This window comes from Otolemur garnettii, unplaced genomic scaffold, assembly GCF_000181295.1.
Source record: "Otolemur garnettii isolate 467f Iridium unplaced genomic scaffold, OtoGar3 scaffold00015, whole genome shotgun sequence".
Lineage (NCBI taxonomy): Eukaryota > Metazoa > Chordata > Mammalia > Primates > Galagidae > Otolemur > Otolemur garnettii.
In genome coordinates, this window is record NW_003852410.1 from 8,662,819 (window position 1) to 8,677,342 (window position 14,524).

The window sequence follows — 14,524 nt, forward strand, 5'->3', positions numbered from 1 at the left end:
AGTAGAGTACCATGGTGGCATAGCAACTTCAAAGTCTTGGGCTCGAGTGATTCTCTTTTCTCAGCCTCCCAAGTAGCTGGGACTATAGGCACCTGCCACAATGCCCAGCTATTTTTAGAGGCGAGGGCTTGCTCTGGCTCAGGTTGGTCTGGAACCCGTGAGCTCAGGCAATCCATCTGCCTTGGCCTCCCCGAGTGCTAGGATTAGCAAAAAGCTTCTTATACTGCTATAAACACTTTTAGCTTTTCACATGTAATTTCTGTTAGTTTTCAAAGTAGAGTGTGTAACAGCAACCTCCTCCGACTGGAAAATGGATGCTCAGTTACCAGCTGAAGATATCAAAGTTGACCAAGTGCATAGTTTCCCTCCTCATGAAGATTTAAGTAAACCTCCTGTCTGGATGACAACATTTGGGTAAGAAAGAGGTTTGTCTTCTCATTAGCTGCTGATCACATTCAGCACATTTGATTATTTTGTAATCTGGCTCAACGAGGCAGTTGAGAAATCAGACTTAAGATGCAGATGAGCACTTGTGAAAGTCCCTATGAAATAACTTTGGTTTAGCCTTAATGCTTTTCTAATTTGGGAGCCAATCATCTGGATAAATGCCAAATTAACCAGACAATTGTTCAAAGCCTGCACCTCACTTTAATTGGACCATCAGTTACTTGATGATGTTTGGAGTGTCCTTCCAGGGGCAGACGTCCTCCACCGTGCAGGCCAGGAATATCTCCATGAAGCTGAACCCTCACATATAATTTCCCCAGGGAAAAAGCTACTTCTATTCCTTTACACAGTCCTGCTAAAGTCAAGTCATATTCAAAGGCCACTAAGCGGATAGCCCCTGTTCTCAGGAATAGCTCATCTCATTGCAAAAGCAAAGATTTTTGATCCCCACCACTTCTGCCATGACAACCTAAGGGTCAAGACTGATTCATATGAGATTTTTTTTTTTTTTCTTTTGAGACAGAGTCTCAAGCTGTCGCCCTGGGTAGAGTGCCCTGGTGACACAGCTCACAGCAATCTCAAACTCCTGGGCTTAAGTGATTCTCTTGTGTCAGCCTCCCAAGTAGTTACAGGTGCCTGCCACAACGCCTGACTATTGTTGTTGTTGTTGTTGTTGCAGTAGTGATTGTTGTTTTAGCTGGCCTGGGCCAGGTTCCAACCGGCCAGCCCCGGTGTATGTGACTGGTGCCCTACCCACTGAGCAACGAGTGCTGCCATATGAGATTTTTTTTTAAAGGCCAGTCTCCTTGACGTAAGGTAGGAATGGCTCTGATGTGCAATTTATGTTCCAGTCACTCTCCTTCTGGACTAGAGCTAGGCTAGACTTTCCCTAAGACCCTATCTTTGCTCAGTTCCCACCCCCCATCCTTATTTTGCTTTTTCTTATTAGTTTTTCCTAGAGAAAAATCCTTCAATGAATTGCCTCAGACTTGTTTTTTGGGGACCTTAGATAGCTACTCTGTGTGCCACATGATTTTATATATATATACGATAGAAGCATTCTGTAGGAAGCACCGCAGAAAACGTCAAGGTTGGCGATTTAATCAGCAGTCCTATCACCGATAGGTTGATCTAGCTAATCACAAATCTGGACACAAATACTAAATGTGAGTAGAAATATTATATTAAAAAGTTACGTTTTAAGCCAATAAAATACCTAAATTACATACTGAATATTACTTTTTAACTTATTCATAGAAGATTCAAGCCTCCTCATGATTGTAAGACTTTATTCACTCCAGTTTCAGAGGGATCGAATGACAGTTATCGCCCAGAGAACCATGCAGCACCCCGGAATGTCCACAGAAGTACATCGCACAAGTGAACCTCATCCACACCATGGGTTAATACAGGAGGAAAGGTCTGGGATAGGAGCCTACAGAAATAATAAACTATCAATTGTAGTAGGTCAGTTACAAACAAGGACATTTCCATTTGACATACTTATAACCAGGCCTTCTAATATACTGACCTCAAGGTAAAAGTCTCTCTATGGTATTTGCCCATCCAATGAGTAAATCACCTATCACCCAGGTTAATTATTTAGCAGTTTCAATCCATTAAATATAGATATGTTCCATACACATTAAATACCCAGACAGAACACATGAAACAAGGCCAAGGGAAAAATCTATTAAACATATACTTCCTAACCATCTCTTATTCATAACTTCAGGGCTATTACCTGGCATTAAAGGGAATCTCCTCTGTAGCATTGGGAGTCCCTGATCAATAGCTGAGACCAACAATTTTTTTTTCTTCCTTATCCAGAAGTATCTTATTTCCATTTTGTTTCTTTGTTCAATTCAACTTTCTTATGATTCTAAAACAGGTGATAACAATGTAGTTATCTGACTCAAAAGAGCTGAACTATTACTGTTCTTTAAGGAACAAAATTACTTGTGGAATATAATCATATTAGAGTCTACTCAAGTTAACCAATGTTAATTTATGTATATTTTTAAGTAGCCAGAAGTCTCCGTCTTTATTCACTTAAGAGGGACTCTAGGGATTTAGCTACTCAATACCTAACCGCCCTTCAATTCACTTGGAATATATTAATGTGATTTGGGGGAAGGGAAAATGGGATTATAAAGAGAAGACCTCTATGCCTATCATTCGAGAATATCTAAAACTGCTCCTTAAAGAATTTTCCGTCTTTCTTTTTCAACTTTAAACTTTAACTATACCTGCTTTATGTATTTGGATCAAAATACTTATTTAATTAGTTTAATTATTTTCTAAATTGATAGATAAAATTACACATATGTAATGTGTGCCATATGATGTTTTGAAGTATATACAGTAGAATGACAAAATCTAGCTAATTAACATATGCACTGCCTTGGTAGTTATCATTTTGTGTGTGTGTGTGATGAGAACACTTAATATCCATTCTCTTAGCATTTTTCAAGAATACAATATATTATTAACTATAGTCGCCATATGCACAGTAAACCTCTTGCACTGGTTTCTCCTAACTGAAATTTTACATCCTTTGACCAATATCTCCTCAACCCTCCTTTCTGCCACCACTGCCCCAGCACCCGGTAACCACCACTCTCTTCTACGCTTGTAAGATCAGTTTTTAGATTTCACATATGAGAGAAATCATGTGGTATTTGCCTTTCTCTGCCTGGCTTATTTCACTTAACATAATGTCCTCAAAGTTTATCCAAGTTGCTGCATATAGTAAGATTCCCTTATTTTGTTATGGTTAAACAATATTCATTCTATATGTTTATCATATTTTCTCTATCCATTCATCCACTGATGAATCAAAAATTTTGAAAACTTTCAGGATGTTTGCAGGATATTAATCTAATTATTTTATAATGCTGAGCCTTTTTTCAGGCTATTTCACTCTAAGCTGGAATATTCTTGGTTCTCTTTTCCATTTTTCCAAATCTAAATAGTTCAAAGTTTAGTGAACCAACCTAATCTGTTAGCTAAACTCCTTTTCCTGAATCCGCTCCCGCCCCAAGCCTTATTATTTGTAAAACTTTTTGGCCTATATCATTTATTGACATGCCTTTATTGTTCTCCTGCTAAATATGGCTAGGAGCAGGGTAGTTAAATAACTTTTAAGGCATTTTCATCTTATCTTCACTGCTCTGAACGTTTGTGTCTCTCCTACCTCCCAAAATTAATAGGTTGAAATAGTAACCCCCAAGGTGATGGTATCAGGAGGTGGGGCTTTTAAGAGATGATTCAGTAGTGAGAATGAAGCTCTTATGAATGGGATTAATATCCATATATAAAAGGCCCTAGAGAGACCCTTGTCCCTTCTGCCAGGGGAGGACACAGCAAGAAGTTAGCGGTCTGCAACCTGGAATAGGGCCTTCACCAAACCCTGACCATGCTGGGATTCTGATCTCAGACTTCAGCTTCCAGAACCATGAGACATAAAAGTTGTTTATAGTTTACTGTTTATGGTATTTTTATTATACCATAACAGCTTACACAGACTAATACATCTAGCTTGCTGATCTCAGGGAACATAAGAAACAACTTAGATCAAGAATTCATTTGGAATTAGACAGTTACAACTGGAAATGATTTTAAATAAACCTTATGATGTAAAAGTTGGAGCAGCAATTCCCAGCTCACAGGCCTTGAATCCTGGTTAGGGAGCTAGGGAACAGAGGGCTATATCTCTCACACACACACACATTCTGTTATTCTTAGTTATGGATCGGTGCTCTAGACAAAAATCATTTAATAGCCTTTGTTGCTTCATTGTAGTCATCTGTTACTACCAAATTTTCTTATTTTAATGAAGGGAGCTACAAAATCTTTTAAGTTATGAAGAGGTACCCAGGCTTATAAAAACACATTTCCTTAGAAGAAACTCCTAAGCAGTCTGCTACAACAAATTGTATTCCAAAAGACTGAGATTAATAACCAGAGCAAATCTGGGCAGAGAATAGCCAGAATTGCACTTGTTTTGGAGGAAGATAGAATTATTGTTCTCAACATTTATGTGTAGAAGATAAGTAGGTTTAGACTTTCAAAAAGGTTATGCTTACAATGGACCAAGCCAAGCTGATGCTTATTCTAGGAGCACAGAACCAGTCTTAGGCCCTGAAAAAAAGGCTGTAGTTCCATTAAATCCTTGTCTTTGAAGGGATCTTGGTCCAAGCTGAAGAACTTGGTGAGAAGATCAGTGGTGGAAGGGTTTCCTTCCCTTTTTTACATTGCACAGGATGGAAGTACATTCAACTTAAGAGCATCTACTTATAATATGTGTGATCTACACACTAGGCACCAATGAGTGCTTTGCAGAAATGAAAGTCAAAATCCTGAAACTGGGCAAATTATCAGGGCACGTGAATCAGCTCCCTTGGTGCTATTTTTCTCTTACTCATCATCTTTCCATTATGTTCTCACCAAGGAGAACTACTGCTCAGATCCTTTAAAATAGGAGGCAGTGCCAAACTCATGTACATCTGTTTTGGTGCTTTTAGCTTTACTATCACCTTCTCTTCTTTTACGATAGATAAGTTCAAGAATTTTCTATGGGATAATGCAGGTTAATAGCCTGAACTTTTTTTAAATGCCCACAGATTTGTCCATTCACTCAAACTATGTTTTCAATTCTTTATTTACTTAACTCATTACCCATTTTATAAAACGATCGCTCAACTTGTTCGTTCGTTTTAACACATTCATTCCTACTTTGTTCAATATAGACGAGGTGCATACTATGTGCTTCAATATTGCATTAAGTCCTGGGAACAAAATGACAAATTGAACCAAAAATGACCCTTGACATCATGTAGAAATTAAAGTGCAGTGAGAGAAAAAGACAACAGAGATCACATAAATAAACGTAAAATGTTAACTGTGGAATCTGTATAAAGGAGAGGCAAGAGACAGTATAAACATCTGTTGTAGGAGGAGTTGACCCAGGCACAGGGTAGGGTGTGACTTTCTGAGGAAGCCGACAATGGAGCTGGGAAATGGAGAATGATTAGGAGATACAGACCAGAGAGGGGAAGGAAAAGCATTCCAGGCAGAAGCCAGAGGCCCAGGGCTGACATGCAGAAACAAAACAGAATTGCTGAAGAGGAGGGAGGAAGTGGCACAGGGCTGGGAGAGGCGGCTGGAGGAAAGACTGTTAAAGTACAGCCTGGGAAGTTCAGATGTGGTGGAAGAACACGGTTCACTGTGTCAGCTGCACCAATAAGCCTCTCCAAACCCACCTGGCTCTCACTCCGCCCAAGCTGAAGTTTGCACCAAATCAGAACCATAGCAGCAGACCTCCAAGCATTTCCCAAACTTATCAATTTATAAATGAGGTCAGTAAGAGAATAAAAATGAGCACCCAGGGAACTGTGTGTGCTACCCATTATGAGCATCAGAAGAGGCTGACTGAGAAACTGGCCTCTTCTTGCAAGATAAGCTTGCAGGCCACGTTATTTGTTACTCCGGCAATATGTAAAGATTTCTTTACTCTTTTTCTTGGGTCAAATATTGATGCTTAGCAAAACACATGTTAGTTTAGTGATTTAAAGAGCTTTTATTTATTTATTTATTTTTTCTTTCCAGTCTAAAGACTCACCTATAACATTCAGCTCTGCACTGGAAAAGATAATGCCGTGCTTATTCTCTGCCACACACTGATACATGCCAGCGTCGGATAGATTCACTATTGTTATGTTGAGTGTTCCTTGCTCGATTTGAATTCTGTCCTGTGAAAGAAAAGAGGAACGCAAAAACAATGACCTTCTACAACGGAGACTTTGAGGCAATTTTGCTGTGTGTTATATCACAGCAGCTTAATGGGAAGAAAATAGCCATCATATAAGCAATTTACATAACATGATCTATTTATCTGTCAACTAAATTTGTGGCAGGTCAGATGCTAAATGGAACAACCAGTACATCTGCTGGTAAATGGAATTTAAATTGTAGTATTCTCTTGAGTTCTCATTGACTTAATAGTGAAGCCATTCAGATTAATATCCCCTTTAAATAGAAGAATTTGAAATTTAAAATGCTTATTGACTCTAAGGCTTTGTACTGACTAAAGGATGGGGGTTTGGAAATACAACCAAATTTACTGTTTAGAGCAGCGGTTCTCAATTTGTGGGTCGCAACCCCTTTGTAACAATGAAAATACATCCTGGCATTAGGAAGGTTGAGAATCACTGGTTTAGAGTATTTAAGATACTCAAATTATGAGCAGGCAACGCTTTGATGGTTAATAGGACTGTTAACTTCTTGGATGAAGTAGCGGTAAGTATTTACTATCTGCTGAGGCTTACTAAAATAGGGTAGTATAATAATTAAACGCTCCCTTACTTTATTGTTGTCAGTTATGTAATTTAAGCTTAGACCCATTTGCTTGTAGCCAGTCTGAAGGAAGCACAGCAGGGCACAAGAGATCATTCTCATTTGTCACCCTGACGATAATGCAAATTGCTTATCAATTTTCATAAGTATCAAAAAGGATCTCCTTTCCATGGGCCTTATTGCTTGGAGAAAGAACATACACAAGAAAGTTCTGGTTTTCTGTTTACCATAGGCTTGCGATTTAGCTGAGTGACACTTTATTCAGCTTTGATCAAATCTAGGCAGCCATATTTTTTCAGGTTACCCAAAGAGAGGAAAATTTCAGTTACTTGGGCACCTACGCTCTAGCAATTTGTTTGAGCTTGGCTTTTACAGCTGAGAGGATCATGACTCACAGGGCATCTTAGGAGAAACAGGTCCTTTCCTCTTCCAGTTGGGAATGTTAATGTCTGGGCCATTGTTTAGAGCAGGCCCTCTTTCCTGGAGGTCTGCTGGAAGAGGAAATCTGAGCATGAAAAAAAAGGGGGGGGAGGCTCTCAACTTGGAGCCTGGGGAAAATGCCTAATTTCAATTAATATTTGAAGTTCAGTAGGAAAATTAAATTGGACACAACTGTTCCATGTTCTAAGAGCCTCCAAGACTGCGCCTGCTTCATTCAGATTTGTTCTCCGAGTCTTACTGCATTTAGATTGGGATTCTTGTATCAGTATTCCTTCTCCTGCAGTGGACCTGGGATGGACCTGACTTTGTATCTTAGCAGAATTACAAGTTCCAGATCTATCTGGATAACTTTCCCAGATGTTAATCTGCAAAGACCTAAGGTCTAATACAGACATTTAACTGATCGAGGCTGGGGAACTGGATTTATGTGTCCTTTCTATCATCAGCTACATTCATTTTCACTTTTCCCGCTATTAATGGCATTTAGTGGCGTATTATTTTGGAAATAACTCATCATTTTTCTGTTTCCATGACAAAGAGGCTACATTAAACACTGCAGTCAATTCTAAGACACAATTACCATCAATTTGCTTACCCGAGTTAGCAGTGGTTCGCCATTTTTTAGCCACCTGTATGTAGGCTTGGGCCTTCCATTTGCTTTGCATTCCCAGAAGACATTTTCTTCCATGGCCACGTGGATATCACTTATTTTTTGAATCCAATTAGGTTGCGCTATAGCAATTGAAAAAGCAAAGAAAAAGCACACTTTCAGTGTATGCTCTATCTATTTTTATCATACGCAATCAAAGGGCAAACATACATTTATAATAAAATTCCTTTTCCAGATGTTATGCAAATAACAAGGCTGGGTAAGGGAGGTTTAGGGAGGTGCCTATACCCTGTGCTTAGCACTCAGGCTTTTTTTTTTTTCTTGGCCGTGGCTGGGTTTGAACCCACCACCTCTGGTATCTGGGGCTGGCGCTCTATACCTTTGAGCCCCAGGTGCCACCCAGCACTCAGGTTTTGTGGTTCATATTGGTAGTGTTTTAATCACTAAATGTAGAATGAATAAAACTGCCATTGTCATAGGGCAAAATTAAACATCCTAGTATCTATTATTCCTTTTTTCCTTTCATTGGGGAACAATCTCCCAGCACCACCACCATGCCACTTTTGGCTGGACTTGTGGATTTCCAGCCGCCTCTACATTTCCCAGATTCCTTTGCAGCTAGAGATAACCGTGTGACTAAGTTCAGGCCAACTGTACATACATATGTACATACATATATGCGTGAAAGCGATGAGAGCAACTTGCAGGTTACTCAAGGATACTTGCTCTAGCCTCTTGCCCTTTCTCGCTGATTGGAAAATAGTGACAAATGAAATAGCCTTGGGCTTAGAAATGGAAGCCATGTAGGATGGAAATGCCGACCTGCCAGCCTAGGACCCTGAATGACTTGGTGGAGCCAAGCAGGCGCAGGCCCGCTTGCCTATTTTTGGACAGATTCTGTGAGAGAGAAATGAACTTCTTTTTTTAAAATTTTAGATTAATATGAGGGTACAAACAACTAGGTTACATTGTTGGCATTTGTTATATAAAGTTCAAGGTGCAGTTGAACCCTTCAAGTGTGGGGTGGGGTGTGCTGTACACTTAAGTGAGAGCTTACCAATCCTCTTTTATCCTCCCCTCTGGCCTAATTGAGTTTAGTTCAGTTTTTCTCTATTGTGGGCATGTAGTTGTCCATCTACTAGTTTCATATTGAGTATATTGGATACTTGCTTTTCTATTCTTGTGATGTTTTACTAAGAAGAATGTTCTTCATTTCCACCCAGGTTAACACAACTTCTTATTGAAGTCACTGTATGTTGGGGTCTCCTTTATTAGAATAGGTTAGTCTGTCCCTAACTAATCCATTTCACTCCAATATGTCATATGGATAACTTTCTCCTCTAAGACTATCATTGTCATTTATTACTGATCGACTCCATATTGATAGTTATTCACAGCAGTATGGCCCTAGAACCCCAAATCCTGAGTGAGTCCTAACTTTTATCAAACCTTCTTAGAAAATCAAGTCCTGCTTACAGTCTAACACAGGAATTCAAAGCAGGACTTTAATTCCCGTATTGCTCACTGTTGTACACCACCTCCGCCACCCTGGTCACATTTTGTTTCCTCATTCTTAATAGTTATAAAGACAATGTTAATTCCACATTCCATAAAAAGTCTTCATAAATTTCATATCTTGTCTCAGGCACAATTCACACAACTAACTGACAATGATAAATATATTTAGGTAAAAGACTTTTAGCCCAAAGTTACACAGAAAATAAACATTTCTATCATTCTAGAATTTTATGTGTTTATAGGGCATTTCTATAGGGTAATGTCTACCAAAGTAAACCCAATAATCAAAGTTAATATTAATATTTAATTAGAAGATGCCACTCAATATTCTTAACGTGACTTCTAGCCAATTTGACCTCAGTATCTTCCTTAAATGAGGATTCGACTCATCAGTAATCTAATTCAAAAGGGAATTGCCTGTGTTGAGGCCAAGCTGTCTATCTTACTTCTCAATAATAAACAAAACTAAAATAACACTCGTCAAGTCACTTAACCAGCAGAGGTCTCTAGACCCTCGAATAAGTGCTCCTTTCTTCTTTTTTCCATATATATGCGATCTCATGTTTTTCAGGGAACAAAACACAATTTTACAAATCCTCTACTGATGGGGATGATGCATTGCTGCATATGAAGGGAGGCCAACAGGGTCAACTTCAAAAAAAAGTTATAACATCAACAAGCATTAACGTGAATGAAGGGTTATAACCCACATCCTTGAAAGAGCTGCAAGTCTTCGTTGTTCTATATCCTCCTGCTGCTAATGCAAAGGAAGCTAAAAAGGTTCTCTGCTTGGAGAATTCCATGTGTAACCCTGATAAGGCTAAGGGTAGTTGTGTGCCTGATTTCACATTCAACCTGCTGAATATTTACCCCCTGCAGAGTCCATGCAAACAAAGCAAACAAGAAAAGCCGCAGAAATATGTGTGGAATAGTAACAATTAGGCCAAACTTTTGAAAGAGAACCAGGGAAAAATAATGGAAGGACAAATATAACTCATGAAGCAATGTCAAGTTGAAGTTCAAAAACAAAACATCAAAACCACTTGCAGAGACAGAGATTTCAATGTCATAGATTTCCTGTAACACTTGGGCTTACTTACGGCTTTCTTTAAAAAATGTAGAACACTGGAAGCAAAACTGCAATCTCAAGTAGTAAGTAAGGCAGGGAAGGGAGGGATGTGAGAGAATTTTGAAAAGACCTTGCAAAGTTCTACCTAATTAAACACCCCTGAGGGCTCATTCTATCTCTTCCAACAGGGTTATGGAGGTCAAGGTGCCTGGCAAGAATGTTAGGGGGAGTGATTTGTGCTGGTCAAGGTGAAATCAACAACTAATTCAGTGTTTTAGAGCCATCGTCAGGCACTTTCTTTGTTTTTAAAGTAAAATTAGCCCACATGAGCCCAATTTGAAATGATATAAACAAACTCCTCTTAAAGTAAATATCTGGACATGGGCCCATGAAGATCAGAAATAAAATATCATATAAATGGTAAAGAATGAGACAGTGTTTATTTTCACACGCCAATTGCAGATCTACAGGGCAAAAGCCCACACAGCGAAGAGCTTAAAATGGATGAATCATATCTGAGTGAGTGATTTTTTTCACACTAGGATAAAGTCCTGTCCTTGATGGAAGTAGCTCATATATCTTCTCATTTTGGGGGGTCATCTACTTAGTTCAAAGTCCTTGGATCACAAACATGGCAGTCTGGTATATTACAGAAAATCTCATTTGCCTCTCCCACCTTTTTGGTAATGAATCTGAGTACCTGGTATCTATCACTTAATATCAAAGTTCAACCACATTTTTCTTTTTTTTTTTTTGAGACAGAGCCTCAAGCTGTCCCCCTGGGTAGAGTGCTGTGGCATCACAGCTCACAACAATCTCCAACTCCTAGGCTCAAGTGAATTTCCTGCCTCAGCCTCCCAAGTAGCTGGGACCACGGGCACCCACCACAGCACCCGGCTATTTTTTGGTTGCAGCCGTCATTGTTGTTTGGTGGGCCCAGGCTGGATTCGAATTCGCCACCTTGGGTGTATGTGGCTGGCGCCTTAGCCACTTGAGCCACAGGCGCCGAGCCTCAACCACATTTTTCAACCCCATAGCTAAATACAGGCTGAGGGCCTGGTGAGGTGGCTCATGCCTGTAATTCCAGAACTCTGAGAGGCTGAGGCAGGCAGACTGGGAGTTCAAGGCCAGCCTGAGCAAAAACGAGAACTTGTCTCAACTAAAAGTAGAAAAACTAGCCAGGTATGGTGGCATATGCCTGTTAGTCCTAGCTACTAGGGAGGCTGAGGCAAGAGGATTGCTGGAGCCCAGGAGTTTGAGGTTGCTATGAGCTATGAAGCCACAGCACACTAGCCTGGGGCTATAAAGTAAGACTCTGTCTCAAAAATAAATAAGTACAGGTTGAGTATTTCTAATCTGAAAATTCAAAATCAAAAATTCTAAACTTTTTATGCACTGACGTGATACCACAAATGGAAAATGCCACACCTAATCTCATGTGATGGGATTTTCTTTTAGGCTGAGCATGGTGCCTCTTTCCTATAATCCTAGCACTCTGGGAGGCTGAGGCAGGTGGATTGCTTGAGCTCAGGAGTTCTAGACCCACAAGAGTGAGGCCCTGTCTCTACTAAAAATAGAAAAACTGGCCAGGCATTGTGGTGGGCAGTTCTGGTTCCAGCTACTCTGAGGGCTGTAGCAAGAGGATTGCTCAAGCCCAATAGTTTGAGATTGCTGTGAGCTACGACGCCATGGCACTCTATCCAGGTACAGAGTGACTCTGTCTCACAAATAAATAAATAAAGCCCCAACTTTGTCTTATATACAAAATTATTAAAAATATTGTATAAATTATTTTCAATGTGTTTAAGGTATATATGAAACATAAATCAATTTCATATATTAGATGTGGGCCTAGTTCCCAAGACATTGCATGCAAGTATAAATATGTGCAAATACTCTAAAATCTGAAAAAAATTGAAATCCAAAAATACTCTGATCCCAAGCATTTTGGATAAGGGATATTCACAGTGTACTAGCCGAGAGGAAATTCCCAATAAGTTGGTTCAGTACTATTATTTCAGGAGGCATTTCTAAATGCTTTTTTTGATAAAATATACAGATTCCACATTTTCAACAGGAGTAAACAGATTCACATATTAAAAAGGAAATCTGTTTTGAACTTTAATGCTCTTTTAAGTTTTGAAACAAAAGAATTCCTCCTCTAAGTCTCCTTAAGTCTTGTTCTCAAGCTACAAATTCAAATATAAGGTTAAACGGCTGTGCCAGGCTTTAACCCTGGGACACTGTCTCTTGGATAAATGAATAATCCTTCATCTCAATCTTTTGTTCAATAGCTGCCAGAAGTGACTTAAATCAATGCTCATGTGTTCCAGCCACTGGAACTGGGCAAGTATCTTATCCAATAATTTATATTGCAGGCAGATATTATTTGAATTCACTGGGTCAAACAATTCTCAGGGGTTTCTGTCTCTCTTATTTTCTGAAAACTGAAATTTCTAACAGAAAGAAATGCCAGCGTGGGCCTTAGACCTTAGATATTCAAAAATCTAAAAGAAAGGATATGCTTGGCAAAAGACTTTCAATTACATGATGATCTGCAGATATTCACCATTACTTTTGCTTGCTTATACAATCATGAAGAAGATGAATCATCTCCAGGGACTGCAGAGGCTTCTCTAACAATTTTAGTGACAGTGGACTTCATGATAGTGGATAGTGAACATAAATTACATGGCTTACGTTTACCAACTTCCCAAATCTTTATCTCCAACTTGGGATTCTTCTACTGTTTAAAGACTCATAGAGATGTTCTCAATTTATCTCAAATCCTATGTTCCCAGTATTAGCATTAGAACTACTTGTTTTCTATGATTACTGTAGGGAGTCTTCCAGGTTATTACTGCAGTCTTCTCAAAAACTCCTGACTTCCAGTTTGCATAAATCACTGAAAAGAAGGCCCCGCTTTACAAGAAGTACTCATGTTGCATTCCAGATTAGGGCCCAAGGTCTATCTTTGTTTAGCTTTGATGATCTCCATCCTCTGACTTCTTCCAGCCATTCTCCATACGACACCACCAATCGTGATCCTCAAACTCAATTCCATGAAACCCTGAGGGTTCTTGGAATGTACGTCCTTCAATTAGAGCAATTAAGTATTGAGCATTTCTTGTAAAATTTCATGTTAAAAAAAGAAGTGAATACCCAGTAGTGGGATTTTGGGCCTACTTGTAGTTCTTTGAAGTATCTCCAACAATTTTCCATAGAGACTGTAGTAGTGTCGACAGAGCATAAGAGCTCCTTTCTCTCTGCACCCACGCCAGCATTTGTTGCTGTGGGACTTTTTGATAAAAACTATTCTCACTGGGGTTAGGTGCTATCTCTTTATGGGTTTTGGTTTGCTTTTCCCTGATGATTAGTGATGTTCAGCATTTTTTCATGTTTATTGGCCATTAGTCTAGCATTTTTTGAAAAGCTTGTGTTCATGTCTTGATGTACTTTTTATTTATTTATTTTTCAGACAAAGTCTCATTTTTTCACCTTTAGTAGAGTGCCACAGCATCATAGCTCACAGCAACCTCAAACTCCTGGGTTTAAGCGATTCTCTTGCCTCAGCCTCCTGAGTAGCTGGGACTCCAGGTTTCCAGTACAATGCCTGGCTCAGGCTGGTCTCTAACCTGTGACTTCAGGCAATTCCCCTGCCTGGGCCTTCCAGGGTGCTAGGATTACAGGTATAAGCCACCACGGCCCCCTTGTGGGGCTTTTCAATGGGGCTGTTTGATTTTTTTTCTTCTTGCTGATTTGCTTGAGTTCCTTGTTGATTCTACTTATTAGCTCTTTACTGTATGCATAGAAATGTCTTCTCCCATTCTGTAGGGTGTCTATTTTCTCTGTAGATGGTTTCCTTGCCTGTGCAGAAGCTTTTTAGTCTAATCAAGTCCCATTTATTTATTTTTTTTGTTGCTATGATTTCCCTTGGGGTCTTAATATAATTCTTTGCCTAGGCTGGTATCTAGAAGAGTTTTTCCAACATTTTCTTCTAGAATTCTCATGGATTCATGTCTTAGATTTAGGTCTGTTATCCATCTTGAATTAATTTTGTGAGTGGTGAGAGATAGATCCTG

The 14,524-nt window shown here is 39.4% G+C and overlaps 1 protein-coding gene across 1 annotated transcript in view; it reads right to left on the reverse strand.

The window, feature by feature from the left end:
- CNTN4 (contactin 4) overlaps positions 1-14,524 on the reverse strand; it is a 566,875-nt gene that overhangs the window by 156,395 nt on the left and 395,956 nt on the right. The window contains exons 9-10 of the mRNA XM_003785487.3: positions 7,841-7,977; positions 6,071-6,200 (exon numbers count right to left, since the gene is read on the reverse strand). Coding sequence (XP_003785535.3) covers positions 6,071-6,200; positions 7,841-7,977 — 267 coding nt within the window. The remainder of the gene's footprint in view (positions 1-6,070; positions 6,201-7,840; positions 7,978-14,524) is intronic.